Source organism: Mastacembelus armatus, chromosome 1 (genome assembly GCF_900324485.2).
Source record: "Mastacembelus armatus chromosome 1, fMasArm1.2, whole genome shotgun sequence".
Lineage (NCBI taxonomy): Eukaryota > Metazoa > Chordata > Actinopteri > Synbranchiformes > Mastacembelidae > Mastacembelus > Mastacembelus armatus.
In genome coordinates this window covers 17,577,962-17,605,701 of record NC_046633.1, presented here as the reverse complement: position 1 = coordinate 17,605,701, position 27,740 = coordinate 17,577,962, and the positions used below count along the sequence as shown (strand labels likewise).

General features: G+C 40.9%; 1 protein-coding gene across 7 annotated transcripts in view; it reads left to right on the top strand.

Moving 5' to 3' along the window:
- Nucleotides 1-27,521, top strand: part of rgs12b (regulator of G protein signaling 12b) — a 37,410-nt gene extending 9,889 nt beyond the window's left edge. For 2 of the 7 annotated variants that reach the window (XM_026303462.1, XM_026303461.1), the window contains exons 6-19: nucleotides 16,291-16,312; nucleotides 20,758-20,927; nucleotides 21,015-21,107; nucleotides 21,284-21,427; nucleotides 22,539-22,721; nucleotides 23,075-23,225; nucleotides 23,745-23,839; nucleotides 24,135-24,347; nucleotides 24,624-24,697; nucleotides 24,809-24,935; nucleotides 25,041-25,137; nucleotides 25,285-25,331; nucleotides 26,223-26,394; nucleotides 26,689-27,521. In XM_026303462.1, coding sequence (XP_026159247.1) covers nucleotides 16,291-16,312; nucleotides 20,758-20,927; nucleotides 21,015-21,107; nucleotides 21,284-21,427; nucleotides 22,539-22,721; nucleotides 23,075-23,225; nucleotides 23,745-23,839; nucleotides 24,135-24,347; nucleotides 24,624-24,697; nucleotides 24,809-24,935; nucleotides 25,041-25,137; nucleotides 25,285-25,331; nucleotides 26,223-26,394; nucleotides 26,689-27,272 — 2,172 coding nt within the window. In that variant the 3' untranslated portion in view covers nucleotides 27,273-27,521. The remainder of the gene's footprint in view (nucleotides 1-16,290; nucleotides 16,313-20,757; nucleotides 20,928-21,014; nucleotides 21,108-21,283; nucleotides 21,428-22,538; nucleotides 22,722-23,074; nucleotides 23,226-23,744; nucleotides 23,840-24,134; nucleotides 24,348-24,623; nucleotides 24,698-24,808; nucleotides 24,936-25,040; nucleotides 25,138-25,284; nucleotides 25,332-26,222; nucleotides 26,395-26,688) is intronic. The other 5 variants (XM_026303465.1, XM_026303463.1, XM_026303464.1 and 2 more) reach the window with 5 other exon arrangements.
- Nucleotides 27,522-27,740: the final 219 nt, after the last annotated feature.

The window sequence follows — 27,740 nt, the reverse complement described above, 5'->3', positions numbered from 1 at the left end:
CTTTTTCTTCCGGTCATTAGGCCTTTTTCTCTTGCTGCACATGCAGTGATGTCTATAAACAGAGAGGGCTTTGTGTTGTGAGAGGGGGGCAGGAGAGAGAGAGAGTTTGTGAGTTCATGTGGTGATGGTGGTGAGGGGTAATGGGGGTTGAGGTGTTTGCCTGCACTTCTAATGAGCTCTGATGAGCAGCAAGCTGACAATCCCCGTTGTTAGTGAGCCCTCAGTACAGTATATAAACTCATGCACACAGGCATACACAGGACAAATACACATGGACACATATATATGAATGAACCACGCACGCACAAGCGCAAATTGCAACCCTAAACACACTACACTTGCTTATGAACACTCATATATACATTCACACAGTTCCCAACCATAATGTTAACGGTACCATTTCTCCCGGAGCTTTCAGACTTCATGCTGTAATGTGTGTGTGTGTGTGTGTACAAAGGATGATATATATTATATATGTGTGTATGTTAGCTAAAGGCTTAACCATTAAACACACAAACATACATTCAGCCTAGGTCTTATGAAAGCAGTAAGGTTATGGAAGTTAGGCTGCACACATCTGCTCTCCTGCCGCTTCAGCTGTGTGTCTGAATTTCAGTTGTGTGATGAACTTCTTTGGCTTATCATCCTACAGTGCTATACATAGGGGATACAGTTAAAAACAAATCAGCATGTAACTTTGTTTGAAACTTCAAATGTTTAAAACCAGCATAAGCTTTTACTGATGTAAGTCTAAGATATGAAAACAGACACAATCATTCAGAGGTCGAATGCACAATAAGCTGATTGTGAGGCTAACTGCTGGTTTGTTCATGAGCTGCAACATAATGATAGGTGGAGGAAGATGAAATTTCTCACTAGTGGGGCTAAAGTGTTTGTGGAAAAGACCATTTCAACAAGATATCTGCTGCAAAAAACAGATGGATAGCAGTGCAGACAGTACTCTCTGTATGTTTTGGAATAGCTAGTTAGCTGTGAGAAGCCACGGTGGTGTGTGATGGTGTGTTTTCTTTGTGGAAATGTTTTGACACAGGCATCCAATTTGCTAAGCTACACACACTGTTGGGTTGGGTGTATAACCAGTGGTTACCTCAGCTTGACGCCAGCATAATGATTATTGTATTAGCTGACAGAAAACCAATTGGAAACTATTTAGATTATTGAATAAAGAATTTGTTAAGGTAATTTTCAAGCAAAAATGTCTTTGGGTTTTGGACTGCTGGTTGGATTTAAAACATGCATCGCCTTGACCATGACCATTTAATAGATTAATCAATAAAATAATTGGTATTAAAAAAATAAGTGTTAGCGGTAGCCTTCATATCATTCTTATATAAGAAGACTACAGCATAGTTGAAAATCTGGTACAGTATAGACCTCCTTTTGAATATTCAGGTATTTTCTGGTTTACACAACATACATCTAAGAGAGTTGAATCCTAAAAGTCTTATTCTAACATGATTTTTTTGACAGTTTAGATTCTGTAAGTGCCAGCTTTAATGGCAGCTTCCATCCTCCCCGGCAGACTGTGCCTTCCCCTGTGTACCCAAGCACAAGAAATGAGGCATTTAAAAGACCCGATGGTACAATTGGTGCATACACACATCTAATTATACCAAAATACCTTATCAATCAAAACTGAAATCTTTCAAAATGTAAAGTATAATCCTTAACATTTTTTGGCTAAAATGATCATGAAGATATTGCTAAAATATCTACACAGGATCTAACTAGATTTTCAGCATTTTGCACAACTTTTACATGCCAAAGCATGTCCATTCATTTGCCGCAAGGAAACAAAGTGTCATGGGAGCAGTTTATATAGACTCATCCTGTCGGCGCAAACAGGTGCTTGCCAAACAACTGATCAGCCATTTGCTAATCAGATGGTGAAACTGTCTGTCACACAGCTTATCAAATTGCTGAACATCATCCACAGTGCAAGCCTCTAGGATATGATTAGAAGAAGCGATTAAGTTGCTTTAGAATTCATGTGATTATATAGGCTTAAAATCAATCATCAAGGTGGTGGCCAAAAACAAAGTTTGACAGAATTATGTTTATTAAAAGGGGCCTACTGGCATGAGTTGCACTTCCGTAAAGTGATTAACAAATAGAATGGTCAAAAATGGAGTAGCAGTGAAATGGCAGAGCTGTCCAGACCATAAATCTAGTTATGAGTCATGCTTGTCAACCCTGTGTGTCATGGCATGTTGAGGAATGCAGCTTTTTCTAACCTCTGTATCCCACAACACAATCATTGCTACAGTTATCCATCCTTGCTGTCAGCTGGAGGGTTTTCTTACGCCTCTGTCTGTTCCGACTCCTCTCAGTCTTTCAGGGTGGGTCATTGTTACGGTGCATCCATTTCTCCCTGTAAACCCCCTAGCCTTGAACGTCAGTTTACTCTCTATGCTCCAGACATGTGTGGGGCATACTAAATAGATGACAGAGCAGCACTGAGGGTAATGCATTCAAGTCGGTGCTGATTTTATGTGTGGGTGTGTCTTCCTTAATGGCGAGGGATCTCCCTCTGCAGCCGTGCCTCCGCATTGGTTTTGAGTGTGTGTATGTGTGCGTCTCTCAGCCCACAGCCATGTGGGTGGAATAGAAATTATACAAGGGTGGGTGGAAAAGCAGAGAAAGAGGAGGTGGAGAGCAGAGAGGCAGGACAAGGGAGTTGACAGAGAGGGAGGAGGGGGGGGGCAAGAAAGAGAGAAGGAGTGAGAGGGAAGAGGAATTTAGCGACAGCGACATTCTGTACCGGTTTGGACGTTTGAAAGCCATCAGGCTTTGCTGCTTTGTCTATTTGCACGCACGCACGCACGCACACACACACACACACACACACACACACACACACATTCAACAGCTGATGAGAATGTGTACTGAGGGGAGCTCTCCCATGCAGCGCTGAGGATTATTTATCTCTTCCTTCATGGAGCAGCAAACTTTGAGAGTGGATTCTGATACAGCTGCTGATCCAGTGAGTAAATGAGATATGTTTGTATGTGTGTGTGTGTGTGAATTTATGTATGTGTTTGTATGTTTATTCTCCATATATTTGATGCAGCCTGTATTTGATTCCGTGCCTCTGTCACATGTAGCACGCAAGCTGTTACCCAGTCATTGCTGTTTTGAACTTATGCTCCTGGAGCAGATGATGTTAGCTGAGGAAAAGGTACGAATGAGCTTGTTGTAATGTTGAATTTCAGATCTTGTCAAACTCCCGTTGCCAATTGTGGAGCTTTACATGTATGAACAGCCTAAACTGAAACTACTAATTAATATCGCCTGGCTTGTCTGTGGTTCTTATGGAGCTGTCAGTTCATGTGAATCCTCCAATACATATTATTTTGGTTAGGGATGAATTTAATGCACTGGAACTTTGAAGGCCTATTTCTGGGATAACAGGTCATGTGACCTGTGCAGGCCAATCATCTGGTTTTTTTGGGAGAGGAAGGGGGGAGCTCTGTTGTGTTAAAGAAAAAAACCTGTTGATTCTTTGATTTAGACCTTTAGATCAGTTGAACTTTAGAAACTGTATTTACTTTTGGAGGAGTTTTATTTTGAGGCAAATTATTGATAGATTAATGTGATCTCCAACTAAATATCTTTTATACAAATGGAATAGGCCTATAGGGTGTATAGAGCGGCACGTGGAATGAGATAGAGTTGTCCACAATATGAGATTTATATAATGTAACAGTTCAGTAGCTGTTTATGAGCCTGTCTCTGTGCGTGTGTCTATTGTATGCAGTTTTGATTAAGAGTTTTGACACTCTGGTTTAAAGCAGCTTAGGACATTATTTTACTAAACATAGAAGTGAGAAGGGAATGGCCCATAGGCCCTCTGACCCCTGCACACACACGCACTCGTACTCGCACACGGACTTCGTGTCTCACTATACTGTAGTTGTGAGGACACCCGTAGAAATAATGCTTTCTCTAGACCCTAACACTAAACAAGAATGGTATCAGAGTAAAACATGTCCACACAACCATAGAAAGATGTGTAACACACACACACGCTTAGGCAAGACTCAATTTGTATCCCAGAAAAGTGAATAAGCACAAAGTAAGATGCCCAAAGAGAAGAACCTGCACACACATTTTATTCTTCTTTTGTGGATGTGTATTCACACTGTGTCAGGCTGAGTTTGTATGTGTGTGTTCCTCGTGATATCCCCTGGGAGCAGAGTGTGTTGGGGAATCAGATGATGCGACAAGATCAACGCTGGTCCTGTGCATGGAACACCTCAGGAGTCCAGGACTCACATCAGAAATAGCTCTGATTTCAAATAAACACACCTCCTTTTTTTTTTCATTATTTTTGTAAAGCCCCAGATAGGTGCAATTTACCACATTAGCAAAATCAAACAGTGTCATGTGATAAGTCAATCACAGTATTGCATATTAAATTAACTTGCAGGAAATTTGAAAAAAACTCTTACCAGCTTGAGGCTGTAGTTGTAGTAGTACTAGAAAATATTCATTTCGGGGTCTCAGTCTGCTGGTGAAGGTCTACTGAGCACTGTTCCTCTATACTAGTAAAGTATTTCTCTGTCCACGTTTTCATGATTTCTCCTCTTTCCTTTTTTAATAATTTTACAGTGTTTATGCAGCAGCAGTTTAGTAATTATTGTAATTTAGAATTTAAAAGGCCAATAACACATATGAGTCATATTAATACCAATTAGCATTATGTGTCACCTCTAATAGAGATCTGACTGGTTTAATAAGTGAGTTTTCAACAAAGCATTGAGACTATCTACACAGAGACGCCAAATGTACACATAATGGTGCACCAACTAAAAACACTGCACAACGGTATAATTGTTTCTTTTCTTTTGACCAACATGTGTGTATTACTCTGCATGTATATTTAGATGTTGATGTGTAACTCCATAACTGCTGAGGCCTACACTCAGTATTGATCATTGCTAAGACTGTTCAGCTCACTTTTTACTGATTTACTGTTGTGTATTACTGTTATGATCACCACAAAGGAGTAGTTGTTTGTCAGAAAACCTAAGAAATACATCCGATCTACTCCGTGTCTCACCTCAATAAGTGCAGCAGAGGGCAGTGTTGAGTTTTGTTGGAGTTTCAATGCAGCGTTGTACACAATGGAAAGAAAAAGAGAGAAGAAGAAAAAATATTTTTTTGAAAGACGTGGATTTGAAGTAAGCTAATATAGACCTTTATGTTTCATGTATGTATTACCTAATGAAATCTTCGAAGGAAAAACCACCTGTTGATTCCCGGTCTCTCCCATATGCTCTCATTAACGACAGTGGTACCAGTTTCCTCTATTTGTTATCTCAAAGATAACATAGATTGATGAGAACTTTGTTTATATCAAAGTAGTTAGCCATCTCTGGCTGTATTAGTCCAGTGGTAAGCAAGGTTGTAAATTATTCAGCAGGACTGTTTTATGGCAATATTGAATTTATGGGATTTTTGAATCAATATAATGAAACAATCGTGAGTTAAAATCACAGAATTAGCCAAAAACAGACATCCCTGTAAACAGTTTTCCTACTGAATATCCTGAAAATGTACTATAAGTACTGATGTTACTGTACGTCAACCATGTAATGTGGTTATCTTAAAACAGTTACAGGAATTCAAATTTAAAAGTAGGACAGCATTTACTCATTACTAATCATTAACATGTGCATTGCATGTGCGTGTAAGTACTCACATGTGTCTGTCTGAATGTGTAATCCTCTTGTCTTGCTGTCATCTGATATCTGCAGCATATATATATATATATTTCCCCTTTATGTTGAATTAGCCTAGGAAAAAACAATGATCTAATGTGCACACAAAGGAAAACAGAGCTGCTGGGCTAGACCACAGGAATTAGGCGAGGAATAAGACATTTCTCATGTCTCACTCCTCTTCCTCTTTTATTCTCTTCTCCTCTACTCTTTCTTTTCTCTTCGGGATATGGATTTAGTTGACGTATAATTTGTATCCTTCTTATCCTGTGTGGCACACTGCCAATTCTCTCTTCCCCTGCATTGATAGATATGTAGTTGGCTGAGCTTGAGCGCAGGTTACTCACACACCACCTACAGTTCTTTCTGGCCTGTCAAAGACATGTGAAACACCAGTGAGCTGTTTTAAAATGGAGTAGCCAGGGTTTGAACAATGTGGCTTTACTGGCTTTTGAGGGGCCTTGTTATAATTAGCTGAACCAAGCAAACTTGAATGTTTTTAAAAATTAGGGTTCCATGGGCAGCCTTTTTAGCACTAGAAGCTCTGGTAATTAGTGATTTGGCAGCGCTGTTAGCCTCAGTGTGTGTGTGTGTGCATAGTGGTATTGGGGGGGACTGAGTGCTGGAGCCATCCCTGATGTTGCTATGATACAGGAACATATTATTAACATTACCTTTAACAACAATAATCACTGGGGCGTTTTGAGCTCTATGGCCTCAGATGGTGCTTGTGGTGCTTAAACTTAGGCAATAAAAATGTCCTAATTTGGGCAAGTAATCATTAAAGGGACAGTTTTGCTTTAAACATAATGAAAGAAAAGATTTTTACTGGACATAGGCCTTTCAATTCACCCTTAAAGTTTACTGGCTGTCTCAGATTTTTACAGCATGTAGCTTTATGATGTTTTTTTTTTTTTTTTTTTTTTTTTTGCTTTTGGTGTGGTGCCACATCCTACAAGGAAAGAGTCCTGAAATAAACATAAACAAGCTCCAAACATACATAAGACAGTTTTCAATAGCTGGTCTACGTTATATGCTATATGAAGAATGGTTGGATTCCCCACAGCTATAGTGTCTGGCACAAGGCCAGTCTAGAGAATAAAGACAGGTGGAAACACATTTGGTTGTGGTTTGTGAGAAAAGGCAATTTTCATTTCACTCACACACATAAAACAATGCTGGGAGAACAGTGAGATATAAATCCACAAACATACAACCACATATTGCCAGCCCAGAGTGCACTTCACATGCAGCTAGTATCTGATCGACCAGGTTAATACACGGAAACATTTGCTATATGTGTTTTCATAATGATTGTATAACTGAATCGTCACATCAAAGACAGCGGTACAAATTGCTAACTGTGGGGGAATAAGAGAAGCTGTAACAAAACCAAAACCAAAGCAGGAAAATTAAGGGGAGTCAGGTGTAGGTTCAAGGCTGATTAGACATATTCAATTGCTGCCTTTTATTTGTGGGAGAAAGTGAGAGCATGTGTGTGCTGAAGTGGGCTGCTCAGTCCTGCGAAGTTGCTTCTTTTGACCTTTTACCAAACCTACAAAATTCATGAATGTTTTTAAAGCGAAGGGTAAAGGTAAAACATCCTCTTAGTTTTTTTTTTTCTTTCTTCTTCTTCTCCTTTCTTTTTGATTGTAATACATGAAGCAGGAAACACATTCACTTAAATCATTAGAAAACTTTTCGAACTTAAACCAAGAGGCGGGTGGAGAGGTAAGAGTTGTGCAGCAGTATGATTGGCAGACTGACCTTTGTTCCCTCCCCTTCTCCGTAACTGCTGCATGATGGGGGCGTGTCACTATGGAAACAGTGCCGTGTGTGTGTGTCTACGAGAGAATGAAGCTTCCTAGTCTGTCTGTCAGCTCAGTGTGTGGAGGAGTGTGTGTTTGAGAAAGACAGGGAGAGGCACATATGTAGTTAGACACAATATAGACAGATTTTCTTCTTGCAACTATATCAGATAGTTAATTCTAATGTGTGTTTGTTTGTCAGTGAGTGTGACACAGGCATCCTGAGGCATGGCTCTATCTAAGTCAGCTGTCTGCATGAATTTCCTGCCCTAGATAGCCTGAGAAGAAGCTCTGTCAGCATCAGCGAGCACGTCTGTGTGTGAGTGTGTTTGTAGCAGGCATGTAGACGGAGCGGTCAGTGGGTTTCCTCCTCTGTGAGAGGGGAGCAGGATGAGCCTGAGGAAGAGGCTCTCCTTTAAGCGGGTCTGGAACTTCAATACAGTGAGTAGAACACTCTGACACACACATATATAATGCTTCATAGAAGTGGTCTTTATGGAGAAAGTGCACAACATGTCATAAGAGAGACTACTTACATTTCTTTCCACAGAAGCAAACTTCACTGGATTCAAATATTTCCATATTCAGTGATTTATAAGGCAAAGTCATTTTTAATAATAAACCAAAGTCTGGCTGTAATGCTGCCAAAACACCACAAGTGGAAAAACTTAGCAGCCACAACAAAAACAGCACTTTTTTTTTTTTTTTTTTTTGCTTGGCTTTGGTGTTCCCTCAGCTCAGATTAAGACTGAGAAGAACTACGGACCAGGCAAAAGAATGAGAGAAGTAGAGACTGTTGTTCAGTGCACACTACAGTGCATACCGGTGTTGTTGTGTTCATGACGTGAAAGGCAGAGACAGATGGAGGAAAGAGGGGACAATACAATTACCTACAGCAAAGTACACGTGGAGAAAAAAGAATCCATTACCTTCAGACCATACTAGAGCGAGAACAAAGGAAGGAGTGGAGGCCTATATTAAAGACAAATGGAGTTGAATGACAACAAAATGTAAAAAAGCTAGAGAGCCATGTAATCTGGTTAAACAAACAGGGCAGAAGTTAAACTGAGCAAGTCCTCCTGTCTAGTTTTTGTAAGAAAGAAGGGACGTGGTTGTGATAGGCTGTGGAAATGTCTATAAAGGCAAAGTGAGACAGAAGAAATGAAAGAATAACAAGAGTCTGAGAGGGCTCCAGCATGTTTCTCTTCCCCTCAAAGCCAGATGTGTTGTGGGCCAGAGCAGGAGACAGAGAGGAAGAGAAACAGAGGTTAAGACAGAGAGCTTCTTTTTTCTCGCCTCGGTGAATCACCTTGAAAACATCTCATATGCATTTGTGTGTGTTAAAGAGAGAAAAACCCAGCTGTACAGCAATGGAAAGGTGGGCTGAGTCAGCTTTGTCTTTTCCCATAAAATTCACTTAATTTGGTGTGTCGATTGGAGGCTTTGAGAGTGTATGTGCATGTGCTTAGACAGGTATTTGATCAGATTGTGTTGTGTTTACATCTTGTTCCCTCTTTTGTCTGTGTGATGATGGTGCATTTAAGGCAACAAGCCAAAAAAAACAGACATTTATCAGCAGCTCGGCCTCTGAGTCACATCTCCTGTGTGGCTCTATTGTAGGGAAACTAACATGATCTGCATTCCTTCCTTTCATTGAGAGTGCATATTGATTCCTGAGTGTGATGCAGAGATTTAGGGATTTTTCCTAGTATTTCAGAGTTGGACACAGAGGAATTGACTTTGGAAGAAATATCAGGTTTAGAAATGTCTGTGGGGATGTAGAGATGGTGAATACAGAGGGTCCATTCACACTAAGTTTGATAATTGCTTTTTTTCATTGATTAGTCAGCTATGAGTTTAAAATCTGCACTTCCTTTTTTGAGAAACTGATCAGATTTGTGATTTGTGCAACCTAATGTCAGGAGGAAGAATGGACAGCAGCTTCACTTGTGCTTGCACCTGCAGAGGCTCATTGGACTTTTGGATCATTAAAATCCAATCAGCTTGATTACCTCATCCTTTCCTCTCTGAGTTAAGCTACACTAAAGCTAAGCAGTTTCATGGTTGCACGTCCTGGCAGGGTGACTCTAGTCTACTCAATGGCAGCCACTATTCAGCCACCTCATATTCAAAAGTAAACACACAGGCACGCACACGTTGAGACTGTTGGTGTAGCCGCTTCCTTCTCAGCTGGAAGTGTGTGTGTGTGTGTGTGTGTGTGTGTGTGTGTGTGTGTGAGTGTGTGTGAGTGTGAGTGTGAGTGATTATGCGCAGGCAGTCGGGAAATCCGTGTTGTGAATTCGAAGTCACCTTTTAAGGACAGCATATGTGTGTCAGTTGTTCAGTTATAGGTGTGGTCTCCTGTAGTAATGTCAGGTTTTACAGGCTTATGAGTAGACCTAGAAGATTCATTCAGTGTTTTTGAATATTTTAGTCCTTTCACCACACACACGCACACACACACACACACACACACAGACACACACACACACAAGAGATGAATCTCATGCTGTACCAAAGGTGGCAGTTACAGCTCCAGTGATGGAGCCAGGAATAGGTTCCTGTGGTACACAGTGTTGTCTTTGTGTGTGTGTTTGTGTGTGTGTGTGTGTGTGTGTGTGTGTGTATATGTTATGCCTGACAATTTCTCCCACAGATACTTTTTTATGCGCCATGTTAGGTGTTACTAGCTGCTCTGTGTCTCATCGTATAAAACAAAATGTCGTTTTCCACAATGCGTTTTCCTTGACACTGTCATTGTCATCGTTAAAGTGCTAATGTTATGATAACTGTGAGAATGAATGCCTATAAATTATAGCCATAGTTTGAACCCAGTGTTCAGGCATCATAACAGATAAAGCACATGGGACACCTAATAAAGCACTTTGGGACCTGTATACATAGTGACCAACCACTCCCTACATACACATGCAAACACACACAAACACACATAAATCATGCATGAACAGGCCTGGCATGTGGCTGCAAGGTGGGATTTTATGTTTCCCCAAATGTTTTCTACATCTTCGTGGGAAAATGACAAAGTTGTGATAAGTAGACAAAATAATCTGGTTTTAAAACCACATTGATCGACAAAGTTATAATGTAATACAACATGCCGTCCCCTCTGAATGCCTTTCCAATTGCATCTGGTGGATGTGAAGCTGATTTCTTCTGACTTCTTAGAAAATCAAAACCATTTTATCAAGTTTTTCACAGAGCTTTGTGAATTCTAAGATCTAATTGTTGGTTCCAGCTTCTGAGGATTGCTGTATTTACACTCTTTCACTGAAAAAAAAAATCTTGTGAGGTTTAGAACTGTTGGTTATACATGAAAAACAATTTGAAGATGTCAGTGTAGGCTCTAGGAGCTTGTGATGGGCAATATTCACTACTTTATAGAGTAAAGAAGTTACCCAGTTAACAGCATTTTTACAACACTTTTTAAAGCTGAGCTTGAAAGGGTGTGTTTTCCGTTTCTTTTTTTTTTTTTTAGTTAACAGTAGATATTTTGTGGGTCTGATCTGAGAATCAACTTCAATTCAGTAAGCTGTGCACTGAAATGTAAAAATGTAAAGCTATTCCTAGTGATGGCGTGTCATGCATTGTAACCATGTCTATCTGAGACAGTTTAAATGGTCAATGAGTAATGTGTTGACATGTTAATTGATGAGAATAAACCATTAGCTACAGCTCTGTGTGAATTCAAAAAATTCATAACCACATGGCCATTTTGAGGTTTTGCTTGGAACTCTTTTTCTCTGACAAAGTCCAAGTACATAATAAATCATAATCGGTCATATGCTGATGTGTCACATTTTATGCTGATTTGATTGGTGCATTTACTGTCTGATGGGGACATAAAAGCCCATTGATATTTATGAACAATCAGTATCAGCAGACAATAATGACAATATTGCTGCAATGACATAGCAGTAAATCCCAACAAGCTGGTAATAGTGAGGTAGTGTAGAGCTAACTGGGTTTGAAACCAATGGAGGCGAAAATTGGCATGAAGTAGTAGGACGTCTTGGGAGCTATATTTTTTGTTGAGATTCTCTGTTTATGGCTCAAGACTGTTGCATTTTCCAGCTTTCAGATTCTCTGTAGATAGGGGCTTTAGAAGAGAAATGTAGGGAAAGTCTGGAAAACCCCAGTCATTCCCTGTGGGTTGTCAAGAATGACCAGGATCAGCCAGGAGAGGAGGGGGAAACACCACTGGAATGAGAGAAGAAAAGTTGAAGGAGGGAGGGAAAGAAGAGGATGACTTAAGGAAAGAGTGAAAGTAGAGAGATGAGACAAAAGAACAGGGCGATTTCCATCCATCCATCCATTTTCTATACCTGCTTATTCCTTAACCAGGTTCGCGGGGATCTGCTGGAGCCTAACAGAGCGACTTGATGGGAAGAAAAGAGCAAACAAAAGGAAGGAGTTTGAAAACAGGTTAGAGAGAAGTGAGAGGAAGAAAAGAGGAGAGGGGATTTGGGGCCTCAACTAGGGGCCAAACCACTCCACCACAGAATACGTCTGGAAATGATCACATTAGAGCTGGATTGGGGGGGGGGGGGTCTCTCTCACACACACACACACACACACACACACACACACACACACACACATTCATGTATGCAAACGAATGCACCCTACATGCAAAAGACACCTCTAACAGATGTGGACCATATGCTATACACTCTAAGCTACACCCATGTAAAATAGACAGCATGTTGTAACTCACACATGAATCACACCCACACATCAGAGATGAAGGCTGTTGAAATTTGTGAGATGTGAAATGTTTTGAACTTGAATCCATGTAAGGATCGAGTAACCAGTTTCCACTGTTAAGGTTTTTGCCTCTTTTCATTTTCTCTGGTTGGTCGACCAAAATCAGCTGCTATAACCTCACATCAAATCGGATTTCACATGCTGGTGCCAGCCTCTGCTCTTACGGGGATAGCCTGAAATGGCTAATCCCAGTGATTACCCTCGCTGTGCCATCTGCCAAGGACAGACTCAAGCAGACTTAGGGTCAAGTGAGGAAATGGTGAAGATGTACATATATCACACTTGCACATACTGTATGCCTTATCAAGTGTTCAACTTGATTCAGAATAGACAGGATTTATAGGTGTTCCAGTTGTTGGACTCCTGTTACAGGGCCAAACCAGATCAGAGCACATTGGTTTAGTCACAATGGGAATTTTACAGTCAACAAGCGGTGGAGCTAACTAGGGCTGCACTGATTACTCGACGAAATCAATGAATTCGATTACAAAAAATCATCGAGGCAACTTCTTTGCTTCGAGTATTCGTTTAATTACTATAACTTGCGTTATTGGACCTGCTACACATAGGGATCATTGTTCCACACGGACTGTAATCACTGTCGCACAATGCATTTCCGTATCAAAAGTTGGCGCTTCGGCAGAGAGCGAAACCATCCGTAAAAGGCAGAAAATGTCCAAAGCCTGGGATTGTTTCGGACTTAAAAAAGATGACAACACGGTGTAGTGCGTGCATTGTAAAGTAGAACTGGCGAACCACAACAGCACTTCATCAATGCATGAACAGAAAGCATCCGGTTGTGAACCAGACCGGCTCATCCAGCGGAGCCGACACAAGGTGATGCCACTTTGAGGTAACATGCCGTTTACACAATAGTATTATTGTTTAAAAATGCAGAAGTCAATTTTATCCGATTACTCGAGTAATCGTTGAAATATTCGGTAGAATACGCTATTCCAAAAATGATCGATAGGTGCAGCCCTAGAGCTAACTTATTTCAGCTAATAGGAGCTGCTCTTTTTTATTTTTTACATATTTTAGTGCCTGTTACACTTTTGGTCATTTCACTGTTTTAAACACAAAGATGTATTCCTACTAGGAATAATCTTTTCTTGCATCATGCATACAGTTGTCAGAGAACTGATTCCCTTCTCTCAACACATTCTTAAAACTGGAGTTACATATATATACAGTAGTTTCAGAAAATACAGGTCCCTTTCCTCTTAACACACTTTATTATGTCGTATATTCAAAATTCACAGCTTTTTTTTTCTAGCCAAAGTGTTTACAAAATTGCGGTTTAGAGTTCACTACGAGTTTACTACCTGAGAATGGGGTGACAGTTCACCTTGCCAAAATCCAGATGTGGAAAGCTTCTTAAGCCTTAAAGTCACAGCTGCCAGAGGGCTTTTAGTGAAAGTGACTTTACATGGCCAAGTATGGTGACCCATACTTGGAATTTGTGCTCTGCATTTAACCCACCCAAGTGCACACACACTCACACTGTGCAAACACACCCGGGGCAGTGGGCAGCCAATGCTGCGGCACCCGGGGAGCAACTGGGGGTCCGGTGCCTTGCTCAAGGGTCTCACCTCAGGCATGGTATTGAGGGTGGACAGGGCACTGGCTATTCACTCTGTGCCACCGACAACTCCTGCCGAACCTGAGACTCAAACCTACAATTTTCAGGTTACAAGTCCGACTCCCTAGCCATTAGGCCACGACTGCCCTTTTACTTTGTCACAGTGAGTTATGTATTACAGTATGTAAATTAATCTGCAGAAATTAGAGTTTAATCCATTTAAAATGTGCAGAAATGAAGAGGTCTGAATGCCATCTGAAGCTACTGTGTATGACCAGGAAAATAAGATTTTTCCCAACATATTGTCTGATGTGGGTTTCTCTAATGTTCTGGGTGTAAACTGGTGGCCTTTCTAAATGGCATTCAATAAATCAGGTTAATGCAAAAAATAAAAAAGGACAAGCAGTACTTAGGTGATCATGTAAATTCTCTGATTTAAGGTAACTGCAGCTATATACCGGTTCCTCACATATAATGAGGGGATTTACTCAGGGAAGTAGCACTTCCCTCTGCGTTAATTTCATTATGAGGGTAAAGACAGGGTGTAGCCACCCTGTTGCTCACGGTATAGTTTCAGTATAATATAAAACTATATATAAAGTAAAATATAAAATGTAGTTTTTTTGTTTTGTTTTTTTTGTTAATAGCTTGCCACGACTTTAAAATATGCTGAATCCCTTATTTATTGGCTGTTCGGGATCTTGTGCATTGCAATGGCCAGTGAGACATAGAGGCAAAGTGTCGTTCAGCATGTCAAAATGAGGAAGAAATTACAGTACTGGGATTCCAAAGTCACCTGGTAAACTGTGTGTGTCCGTGTTGACTAATGATGATATCACTGAAGGTTAGTTTTCAAATGCAGACGTATCAAAGAAAGCCCCTTCAGAATATCTGCCCACATGGTTACACCATAGCTTGTCTTCTGTCATGTGAATAAAGCACAAAGCCAATCATTTACAGGCAGAGCTATCAGATTAAGAGCATCAAAAGCCTCTGACAAATCGACAGTGTAGCTTTTCTCCTCTTTGCTTTCTTCTTTCTCCCATTTTTATCTTGGCAAACCGTTTCCACCTTTAATTGCATCCTTTCTTGTTTTGTTCCTGTCTGTCTCTTTTTTTTCTCTCTCCCCCCTTTCTTCCTTTTGTCTGTACTTCTACTTTTGCTCTGTGACTCACAGAGCATTTCAACTATGTTCCAGAGTTAGCTGAATTACTGATGTACGTGTTGAATGATCTCATCCCAGCTCAGCATGTCTGGGATACAGATTACTGCATTGTATAGCGTGTGTGTGTTTCTGTATGCTGTTTTGTGCCTGTGTCAAGGAAGTAAGATTTGAGTCTGAAGTATTTCTGGTTTTAATATGTGTCTGTGTAGATCTGTATCTGTGCCTGTGGGTTTAAAAATCTAAAAGACTCCAAAAGCTGTATTTTATTGCACTTTATTGTACATTGTATTTTAAAAGTATGCGACAAATAAATTTGATTTGAAGCTGCTAAACAGATAGGGGTTTAAATTGAATTGATTAAACTGATGTAGACAGTTGACTTGATAAACTATCTATAATTGGTGATTTTGAGGTGAAAGCAAATGTTTCACTTTAGTGTGAAATCGGGGGCAGGTAGGTCTAAAGTTCCCCTCTTCACCTCTTTTAGCACATACACTCAACACACACGTTTGTTTTCAGTTCTCATGAGGACTTTACATTGACATTCCCTGGAGACTTGCCTCAGTGTTAAACATAAAATGACTTCCCTAACCTTAACCTTAACCTTAACCCCAACTTCACCCTGACCTTTAAAACAAATTATCATCCTAAAATTCAGTGATTTTCATTCTGGGGAACAGAATGTGAGTGTGTAGACAGGTTTTGGTCTCCACGCTGAGAAGAATATCAGATACACAGTCAGTGTTTGCAGAGCATTTGTGTGTTGCATTTGTGTTTTTGAGGACATTATTTAACATTAACTTAACTTTTACCATCACAACAAGATGCCTATCTTCAGCTCTTACCCTAACCCTGGTTCTTATAATGTAACATTACAGCCACACACACACACACACAGTAAGCCCCACCCAACTGAGGAGGTTATCTTGCAGATCAAGTACAGCCAGTTCACAGATGATTCCACCCACAGAGAAGACAATGACTATGGGTGCTAACCTGACTGTGTCATGATGTGAAAGTGTGTGTGACCATGGGCCAGGCCTTGTGAGAAACAGTCTGGGTCTGTAATGTGTCTCCACACAGACCAAAGCGCATGCCTGGGCAGCTGCTTCCTGGTTCCTGTGTACTGTTCAAGCTTGTATGAATGTGTGTCATCTGTGTGATGAGGGAAGAGCCTAATCGATGTCTCTCTGTGCTTTTTTACAGTCTGCTGCAGTCTCCGATGGAGGTGAGTAGATATGTCTTTCTACATCTGACATTCTCAGAACTGGTGAAAGTGGACCATGAGGTGGTTACTTAGAGTACACACATGCAAACAGCCATTATCTTTTTTTAAAAATATGACCTTTTTGTGATACCAGATCTTCACTTTTCCTCTTATCACAGAATTTGACTAACAGACAGACCAGACATATAAATTAATCTCTTTGAATTCTTTGTCATGAGCAACTTTTAATAGCACAAATACTGTATACTTTATAACTTATTGTGTCAGACAAGTTCTCCTGCTCTCAAGTGTAGCAACATAGCCATGCGTATGTTGAGCACCTCATTCATTTTTTCACTGAAATTCGTACAACAGGCATTCTGGTTTGACTTGCTCAACCTCTGCCCCACCTCTGCCTGCTTTGTTGCTGTTGGCAGGCTGCATCATAAAGTCAGTCCCAAATTTGTAAACTTGTTGACTGCGCAGAAGGACATGTGAAGGCAAGTCACAGATAGGATCTTCTGCCAGGCTCACATTTTGATTGTGCTTGTGCACTATCAATTCTTAATAGAGAATTTAATTAAATGCAATAGTTTATTATGTGAAAGTTCTATATTACAACAGTGCATAAGGTAAAGTCTGCATAAGGTACAGTGTTGTCTAACCATGTCTTAAAAGTTGCAGAAATAGGTTTGTCTTATAAGCAGTCAGTCAACAATGACAAAAGGTCTCCTATTGAGGAGACTTCTGATGGCACTTTAACACCTCACAAATGCATATGAAAGACACTAAAGCAAAGGGACGAGGTGTGAAACAAGACAAATGGGCTCATGGCAGACATGTTTACAGTCAGTGTTAACATAGAAGTGCCAGTTCAGGTGCCGGGAAGACAGAATGTGTTCTTAGTGAGTGAAGAGGAAAGCTGGCTCTGGCTGCACATTTATGTGCATGTGATGTAGAGCGCCTGATGGCATGTTAGTCATGCTACAGGTTGGGAGATGGGAAATTCATTAACTCGGTGAAGGCTAACTTAAAAATGTTGCCCATGTAAAGGAAAGAAATCCTACACAACTAAGCTAAGAGTTTCGTGGGAAAGATGCAATAATGTGCACAAAAATGAGAAAAGTGAGATTTTTGAGATTCTAGCTCCAGTACATCTAAAAAATTAGCACTAGTTTGAGAACCTGAGGCAAAGTTGTGAAGTGACTGCTGTTACTGTAATTTTCATAGAGCTTATCAAATGGATCTACAGATTTAACAATTCCTTAAACTAAATGTTTTGAAACATTTTTCTCATATTCTAAAAAATAAGAGTTAGTTATTTCAGTGTTATTATGGATACCTCAACCAGTTTAACTCCAGTTTAATGTGATTTGTTGGAGCTATGACAAAGTTCATTCCTGCCAAAAATGGTTTTGCCTTTACCTTATTTGTCCTATTTAGAATTTGAATTCACATTTTCTGAACTTCCTCTCCAGTTGTTCTCTATTGTAGCCTGAATTTAGGCCATATCGTGGGCGTAGGCTAAAAATTGTGATTATATGTGTTTAATACAGAAATTAGATTGTGAGTGTGAGTGATTGTTTAAGGCCATAGATTGTATTGTTTGGAGTGATGGACAACTTGACAGCTTCCTCAGAAGTGAAGCACCCATACAAAAGGAATTCAGTCATTTTGGGGAGCAGACAAAAGTCAATCGCCCCCTGTTGACTGGTTGCAGTATATGTCATAAACCACAACCTCCATGTTTGTGGATGGGACATGAGCCAAACTAAAAATTCAAAGTACGAATCAAAATTTGATATTATCTTCATTTTAGATAGATATTATTCTGATTTCTGAACAAGTGGTCATTTTCTTTACTTTAGCACAGTGGCAGGAAGTAGTGACCTGTTGTCCATGTTTATATACAGCGGTTAGACTGTACATGGAGCATTATTATTCAAGGTCCACAACGGTATTATATTAATTTTTACATTGAAAACTGATTTTGATGTATTGTTAACTGTCAGAAAAGTCAAGCCATAAGTAGATTGACAGATATTTCTTCCTTGTTCTTTGCATCTGTCAGTGTATGCATGTTCAGCTGTGTAGGGGCTGCGGGCCTTATTAGTCTCAGTACTGGCCTTCCTTTAACAAGCGGCTCATCAATACTGCAGTTTGTGTGGATGTGTGTACATGCGCATGTACTATATATATTGTGCGTGTGTGCCATCGTTTTTAGTTCCCTTCTCCCTGTGTGCTGAATTATTCATCTGGAAGTCTCTGAGTGCTTGTATCACTTACCTATCAGGAAGCTCATAGAGTTGTGTGTGTGTTAGCGTGCATGCAGGTGTGTGTACGTGTTGTGACCCAGCTCACTCTGTGGTCTCTCAGGTTGTCAGCCAACAGCCTCTTTTTCTCATTCAATGTACTTCTCCTTTTCTCTCCGCTTTCCCTCCTCTCTCTCTCCCTTCCTGTGATGTTATCAGCTGCGTGTGTGTGTGTGTATGTGTGCGCGCCCTTGTCTAAGAGCGTGTTTTCAACCTGGTGTGTTTGCAGTTGTGAGAGGCCCTGATAGGGTAGAGTATGGATGAAGGGGCTTGGATACCCTTAAGGATTCGCTGCCTGCCTCTCTGGCATCACACAGGTTCCTACCAACTCTACCCAGGTGAGGAGATAGCTGGCGTTTTAAATGTGTTTTCCAAAAAAAATCTTTAGTTTGTTACTGATATTATTTTAACATTGCCAAGTTTAAGAGGAATCCCCTGATCACAAGATGCAGGAGGTTTAAGAAATGGCTTTGTAGCTACCAGTGTGTCTGTGTGAATGTCATATGGCACTTATGTTTAACTATGTTGTTGTTAGTCTGAGCAGTGTGGTGATTAAGTGTCAGTATCTTTCTCTTGTGCATCTCCATTACAAGATAAAAGCGAGTTGAAGTTCGGGTTTAAAAAGAATACATAGTTAGGGAGGATGTGTTAATGCTGTCTGTGGACCGAGTTCTGGGTTGCTACTCAGGAAAGCTAACTTTGCTCCATGTGTCACTCACCTCTGCTGCTCTGCTCCCCAAAATGACTGAATTCCTTTTGTATGGGTGCAAACATATAGACCTTTTGTGAACTGTAGATTACAAAATGTACCAAATTTTATTTTTAACAGAAGCTTGGTTTGACTGTTGTGATGCAGTCTGGTATTAGTGGGTTGCCTATATGATAGACTGGTGATATAACCAGTTTGTATGTTGTAACACACTCCAGCTTCTGTGACACTGAGCAGAGTACCGGTATGTGGTTTACAGAAGGCATGGATTCATGTTTCTCATTCAGTGATAGAGCTGAAGCTGGCTGAAGTGTAGTGTCAGAGGTTGTTTACTATGCTGGTTTGAATCTGAATGAGCGTGAAAGAGCTAAGTAGTTTAACAAAACTGATAAAATATATCCTCAGTGTGAAAAGAGTCATTGCTAATATTAAATGGATAAACAAACCTGCATAAGTGGAAATCACACTGGAAATATCCAGTAATAGCCAAGTTTCCAAGTTTTAAATCACACAGGGCTTTAGCTGTGGGCTGGATACTGGTCTTTCAGTTTATTTACACCATTTGCGTCATCTCAAGCACCTGACCGGTGATGCCTTCCCTCTGGCTGTTCTTGTATTTTGTTTTATCTCAATTTAGCAGCACACTTTTAGTACATCAGGCCTGAAGCTGCTCTATTCTGGTTATTTTCAGCTTTTCTGGGCATCTCAATTTTCCTGCCCCCTGCTCTCATCAAAAGATTAAAAACAAAGAAACGCTCAGGTCGAGTGCTGGTAAAAGTGGAACTACTTAGAGAAAATAAGTATCCATGCAAAAAAATAAATAAATAAAAGTCTTTAATGGGAAAGTTAAAAGAGTGCTTTATGAGGAAAACAGTTTTTACTGAGAGTGAATAGTTGGAAGTTATAGTGTAAAACATAAATAATCTGTAAAGATAATGGTGTAATGGAGCTGTGTTAACATACAGCATGAATGCCTGGGATACTTGTGTTGTACTAACAAATGATAGTGAACATCATCATCATTATAGAGTACATCATTTTTTTTTAGTTTCTTCTAGTGACTTTTTCTGGAATTTTATTGTGACAAATAGATCATTATTACATTTTTTTAGTGAGTTGAAAACAGTTCAAACAAATGGGCTGGTGAAGTCTGTGATATCAGAATTCCAAGAATTGTTTGAGTGAAAGTGAGCTGCATGGGTGTTGTGTTGCAAAACACAAGATAGAGCAACACAGACCCACAGGAGGGACCTGTGTGAGGAGAGGAGGCCTCACTGGACCAGGTGCTGCTCTCGTGCTGGATCAAAGCAGCACTATCAGCAGTATGGGACACACCTGGGCCTGGTGTCTCTATTGCAATGACAATAGTACAAATCAAACTGTCACAGTCCTACTGAGAGCACAAGAATTTGATGTTTTGTGTATTTGTGTGTGTGTGTGAACAGAACTGAACAGTGTGGAGTTGCAGGGCTGCAGTAGTGACAATAGTCTGAACAGTAATGCCAGCCTGCCCAGTGTCCAGAGCCACCGGCGCCACACTGAGCGGAGAGTGGCCAGCTGGGCTGTCTGCTTCGAGAGACTGCTGCAGGACCCCGTGGGAGTCCGCTACTTCTCGGTACTACAACAGCACATGACTGTTCCTGAACAGCACATGCTGTTAGTAGTCTTTAGTAATAATCCATGTTTGATTCTTGTGCTGCAGGAGTTCCTAAAGAAAGAGTTTAGTGAGGAGAATATCCTGTTCTGGCAGGCTTGTGAGTTTTTCAGCCACGTCCCAGAGAGTGACAAGAAGCAGGTAACAGACATGTAGACACAGAGTCTAACAGAATTGCATACATTTATACCCCCTTTGCAAAAAAAAAAAAGTTAATTAACGCACTGTATCCCTCACATTCTATGTCTAACCCATTTTTATTTTTCCTCTACCTGACCTGTCCTCTGTTGTTTGTGACCGCCCCCTAATGTCCTCAGCTCTCTCAGCGTGCCAGGGAGATCTACAACAGCTTCCTGTCCAGTAAGGCAACAACACCAGTCAACATAGACAGTCAAGCTCAGCTTGCTGATGACATCCTCAATGCCCCCCGGCCTGACATGTTCAAGGAGCAGCAACTGCAGGTAGCATATACACCAAATGCACACACACAACAGCCATATACAAACAAGGTGATGAGCAGCCACTTCTGTCAAACAGGAAGGTCCTGCTCCAGAGACAGACCTCTGTCCCTCCTTGTTAGGGTGAAGTGAAAAAAGCTTCCCTGAAGGACACATTTAATATTACTCATAAAACTGAATTAAAAGGAACGCCTATTGGGAAAAGTGCCAGTATTATAGCACAGAGCACTCACGCAACATGAGGTCAGCTATTCGTCTTGGCCTGCTGTCCAGCATCACGAACCTAATTAGTTTCTTAGATGTGCACATTGTAGAGGGATGAAAGTTGCTGAAAAGCTTTATTGACTTTAGCAGCTCAGGTCAAATGTTTAAGCCCTGATTAGAGTCACGAGCCTAGAGAGACCATCACTATCCATATTTTTAGACATCAAACATCCACACATTTTTTTATGGATGCACATGCACTTATACATCAAAGCCTAGGATGAACTATTTCCAAAATATCTCCAGGCGTCTCAAATTTCATGCCGCTAATGACTTTTGACTCTGACTGAAACATGCCTGACAACTCAAACACACACACATACACATACATCCATGCTCACAACATGCTCTTCCTTCTTTTGCCCCACTCTTTGCAGCACTTTTACAAAAGAAATATCTAAATCTGAGTGGCAGATTCTAATACAGTTGACGGAGCACATTCTTGTCTCCCAGAGGACAGACATGCTTTTTTTTTTTTAAATAACTCAATGGTTGTCTTTTAACACCATCCTGTGGATTACATTTTTGAGCTCTAAGAAAATAAAATCCTTAATTTACCTTTCTCCTGTGTACTTTCATCATCTGTAAGCATCTTGACCACCTCTTTCCCCTCTGTAGTCTTGCTGCTTCAATCGTCCTCCTTGCTTCTCTACTTTTTCCATTCTCTTCTGATTTTTGGTTTGTCCTTCCTTTCTTCAGTCATTTTGCCATTTCATATCAGTGTCCTTTCTGTCTTCCATCCATTTTCTTTTCATTACCTTTTTCTACACTCATTTTTTTGTGCGATTGTGTGTTCTTACCTGTATTTTTATTTAACTACTGAGCATGTATTTCCTTTTCAACCCTTCAGATCTTCAACCTGATGAAGTTTGACAGCTATACACGGTTCCTCAAGTCTCTGCTGTACCAGGAGTGTATGCTGGCAGAGGTAGAGGGGAGGCCCCTGCCCGACCCTTACCACATCCCCAGCAGCCCCACCTCCAAACACAGCACCACAGGCTCTGACCGCTCTAATCTCTCCACACCCAAGAAGGTAAATGCATCACAAACCCAGTCGCATAATTTATTCATTTGTTTATTTTTTTACAGTATGTGCCAGGATGTAAAGACACAAAAATTCTGGCCACAAAAGAAAGAAAAAATCTCTAGAACTAAAAAATAGTGAAAAAAAATTTCAAAAGTAAAGTTAACCCTATAAAAATACTAATTTAAGTCTGATCTCTTCATGTAATTGTAATAATACATTTTAGAGTATGAGAAAAAAGCACATCTGGCTCTTTTTCTATGTATCTGTGTGGTAACATGCATCATTTACCATTGTGTTTTTGTACCTTTGTGTGTATATATTTCTGTCTGTCGTTTATTTATTTACTTTATGATTTACAGGAGGACAAAAAAAGCAAATCTGGACGATCTTTGAATGAAGACTGCCGGGATGACTCAGGAGACAGGAAGAAAGGCATGTTTTTTTCCTGGTCCCGCAACAGGAGCTTTGGAAAAGGCCCCAAGAAACGAGATCTGGCCGACTTCAACTACAGTCAGTGGTTTTGCCCTTTTTATGAATTCCTGACAGCTAGTCAGCTACATTCATTATACAATTTGTCCTATAACCCTAACCCATATCATATAAATCCATATTTAAACTGCTAATCTTTCTTTAAACATCTATTCAAACTAATCCTGGAATGTATCTGTGTGTAAACATGAAGTGGACACAACAAAGTGCAACATATTCCTCAAACGGTGCAGGTTTTGATTTTTTAGTTTTAGTTTTTTAGTTTTTTTTTTTATTTTTTGGTGTCATATACTATGGAGTTGTTGGGTTGTCATTATATTGTAAAATGTTCTTTTAATTTCTTTCACTGCTGTACATAGGTTTGGGGGAATTGCATAAAGAAAATTATAAGGGCATTGTGTAGTTTTCAAGAAGAAAAACCTCTTCATCTCTGCTGGTCTTACTGTTATCAATAAAAATGCTGAGCTTTTTATTTTGGATATAGAGGTTTGGAATTAGCCTTTCCTCTAGACATTCATGGAAAGTTTTATTGTTTTTCAGATTTCTCTGGCAGCAATGGCCGCCGTGAGTCCCAGGGTTCACTGTCTTCAGGAGCCAGTCTGGAGCTGGGGACATCAGGATCAGGGATCAATGAGGTCAGTCTGGAAAGTGACATCAACAGATAATTAGTTTAAACATTACTGTAATAGGCACACAGATGTTCATGTCAGCATGTCACAGCTTTATCTTGATTATCCTCCTCTCAATTGATTTAATTGATCTGCTTTAAATGTAGCTCAGAACAAATAAAAACTGAGAACACAGAGTACAATGATATACAATTTTTACTCTGCTAACCTCCTTACATATTGTTTTTTGTTGTTTATAACACTCTCCTCACGTTCTCATCTTCTCTTTCCTTCCCTGTCTTTGATTGTTGTCTTTCTCCAGGGTGATGTTTTCCGTGGTGCAGTATCAGCATCAGCAGAGCGAGGAGGCAGCAGCGCCCCCTTGAGGCAGTGTAACATTAGCTTGCCAGATGGCTCATGTTGTTCTGTGCCACTGAGGGCGGGGGTGTCCATCAGGGACCTGCTGCTGGGCCTCTGTGAGAAGCTCTGCATCAACCTGGCAGCTATTGACCTCTTCCTGGTCGGAGGGGAGAAGGTACAGCACGAGTGGATTTAGATTTAATGAATTATCAAATGGCTCTAAGTGCTTTAGTGTCTTTCAGGCCATTGTTTTGGCTTTATGGCTGCAACTTTCTAGTCAACTACATAAGACACAAAAACCTAAATGTGTTTCTGTATCTTTAATAAAAGAAGTCGCCCTTTCATGTTCTCTTATTTATCTCAGTAGTGTAGTGACGATACCACTGAGAGTCAGTGATATCAAATATGAAAATCTTTTACAATGAATTTGTTTTGTTTCTCTGTTCCTCAGCCACTTGTTTTGGACCAAGACTGTATGACATTGTGCTCACGGGACCTCCGACTAGAAAAACGCACTCTGTTCAGGTACAGTAACACACAGTTGTAAAAAGTTCTTCATTCTGTTATGAAATATCAGATTAAGCTTTCAACGACCTATTGTCATGGAGAAAATGTTACTTTTTTTGTTTTCTCCAGACTTGACTTGGTCCCTATCAACCGTTCAGTGGGGCTAAAGGCTAAACCGACTAAACCAGTGACTGAAGTCCTCAGGCCTGTGGTTGCCAAATATGGCCTGCACCTCTCTGACTTGGTGGCACGCATTGTAAGTCACTGCTCACCCTTGCTGTCTGTAGATAACAGAAACAAACAGACAGACAGTAAATGTGATGACATCAACACTTATTAGGTATGTGTCTGTCTGATGCAGAGCGGGGAGTCGGAACCTTTAGATCTAGGTCTTCCTATTTCCAACCTGGACGGACTGCGAGTGGTGTTAGATACAGCAGAACACACTCCTGGAAAAGGTGAGCAACAAAGACAAACATAAATTTCTGTCACTTTAACTGTTTCAATGGCAACATACGAACATAACATTTTAACTGCTGTCCAATTTATCATGCTTATCATGCTTGTCGCCTTCATCAGTTTCTCTAAATCTGTCTTTCATTCAGCAGACAAGAGTCTTGGCCCGGCCTCAACAAGCAGAAACCAATCAACAGTAAGATCTCCAAATTCTTATTTCCCATTTCTTCTTGCACTGGAATGTCCATAACCCACTGAATGTTTCCACTTCCTGGTTGACGATGTCACGCTACTAAATGTGCACAGGTGTACCTCTGTCTTGGTCAATGTTCAGGCTGTATGTGTGACTGTATTTATGTGCGCTGCGGCTGTGGGCCCAACAGCCTCGTCATATTCTGGTTCCTAATGTTCCATTATTGGGGTCTGCCTGTGGCCGAATGCATCATAAACTTTCTCTCTGGTTTGCTGGTTTTATTTCTTTCATAACACATTCCCTGGCCAGGTGATATAAGCCCACCCTCGCAGCATTTCCTTTGCTCCCATCATCTAAAAGCTCCCTGTAGGGATAGCTGGTGGTGGCAGTAGTGCTTTAGATTGTTGTTGGGGTTTTCTTGTTATTTATGACCACCTGAAAAGGCCATTTATGGATTTCTTTTTTTGTCCCACCTCAGTGGCGGTAATGTGTGCTTCTAGTTTTAGGTAGTTAGTCCTTATGGTGTTGTGGTGTGTGCTGTAAGCCAAATGTTGGTGATGGTTAGTACATACAGTGTTGATCATTGTATGTAGTTGTCTCATTGGAACATCCTTTCATTTTATTTTTTTCTTTTAATTTTAAATGACCAAATATATGTGACACTATAGTTATCCTAAAAAAAAACTTCATTAAACTAATTATATATAATTTCATTATATACTTAATTTCATCACTCTACACAAGAACAGCCTTCTTGTGCCCCCCCCCCATTAGAATCTCATTTAGAATCAGTAGCACCCGTCCCAATGTCATGCCATTCCTTGTGCCCATACATGCACCGCCATGACTCATCAGGGCTCTAATGCCCCGCTCCACTCTCCTTGTGGCCCTTAGGGTGAGGACAGGCCATCAGGGAAAGCTGGTTCAGCCCACCCCCATGGGGAAAACGGCAAGGCTGGGCCCAGCCATGACACAAGCAACCAGTCCTTACCCAACCACTCTGTCTCTCTGCATAAGGCTCCGGAGAAAAGAAAGCAGAAAAAGATTAATATAGCCGAAGTTGAAGGTAAAGACTGAACAACCGCTCTCTCTGTTGCTTTCTGTTGCTGTGAACATACTAACCTTTTGCCTGTCTGCAGTATAGCAAAAGCAGCATCAAATGCTTTCAAAGCTAGCTAGCACAATAGTCACCTCTACTCACTCTGAATGTAGCTTTGACTTGTCTGATTAATATACACCCTCTGTTGCATGTTTTCTGAATTACAATGAATGTCTCACTGTTTTTGAGGATGGTATTTTGTATGATTATTAATTTGTTTGCATGCGTGTGTATCATCTGTGCGTGCGGACATGCCTGCAGAGTTCTTCGACCTCATATCCAAAGCTCAGAGCAACCGAGCAGACGACCAGCGAGGCCTGCTAAACAAAAGTGACCTGCAGCTCCCAGACTTTCTCCGCCTGTCACCGGTGGCAACGAACCAGGCTGTGCCTCTTCTCTACCATCCTGAGCCCAGTTGCTCCACCCCTAATTCCCGTAACCCTAACGACTGCAGCTTCCTTAGCAGCGGTTGCCGGGGCAATAAGGCAAATGGCAATGACAGGGGAGGAGGAGGTGGCACCCACTTGCTCAATGCCAGTCATCAGTCCCAGAGCTTGGACTCTGCTCTTGGCACTGAGAGTGGTGGGGGGAGGAAAGCCAGACCACCTCCTCTGTTTCCTGGCACCATCTCTCCAATCCACCCATCCCAGGACTGTGGGAGGGGAGACTCAGTGAAGATGCTGGAGGAGGATGCCCTGTCTGACCTGACTCTCGTGGGAGAGGGCGACATTAATAGCCCCAGCCTCAACTATGTCACTCCCTCAGCCCTACCATGTAAACCACACCCCAGACCCCAGCGGCATGCCGAGGATGGTCTGCCTAGCTCAGGTACTTCTCCCGTGTGAACTCTTAACTTCTGAACTTACTTTCTTCACCTGGCTGCGAGCGGGACTGGACACCCACTAAAGTCAGTTTGAAGTTCCCTGTTGGCCACTGTTGGTCTGTGGCTGAAAGGCCCAGAATGCATCCAGAACTCCTCCCTTCCCTCATTCAGCTTATAGATCGAATATCTTTCAATTTAATACATAATTTCTACAGTCTAAGGTAAATCATGTAAACATTTAATTGCAGATTTAAGTGTAAAAATACAGTAACTAATGGAAAAAATAGAGCTGAGACCTTTGTCATATACAGTGGTTCCTTTAGTCAAACAATGGATTTAGTGATGTATGCACTAGGCTAGCGTTTACTGTAGGTCAACAACAGCCTGAAGCTAAAATAGGTTTGGCACATGAAGAGAGGAACGTGGATGCATTCATTTCTTTGTGTGGTGTGTATCTGTGAACTTTTGAGCAGACTTGCTGTGGATTTTT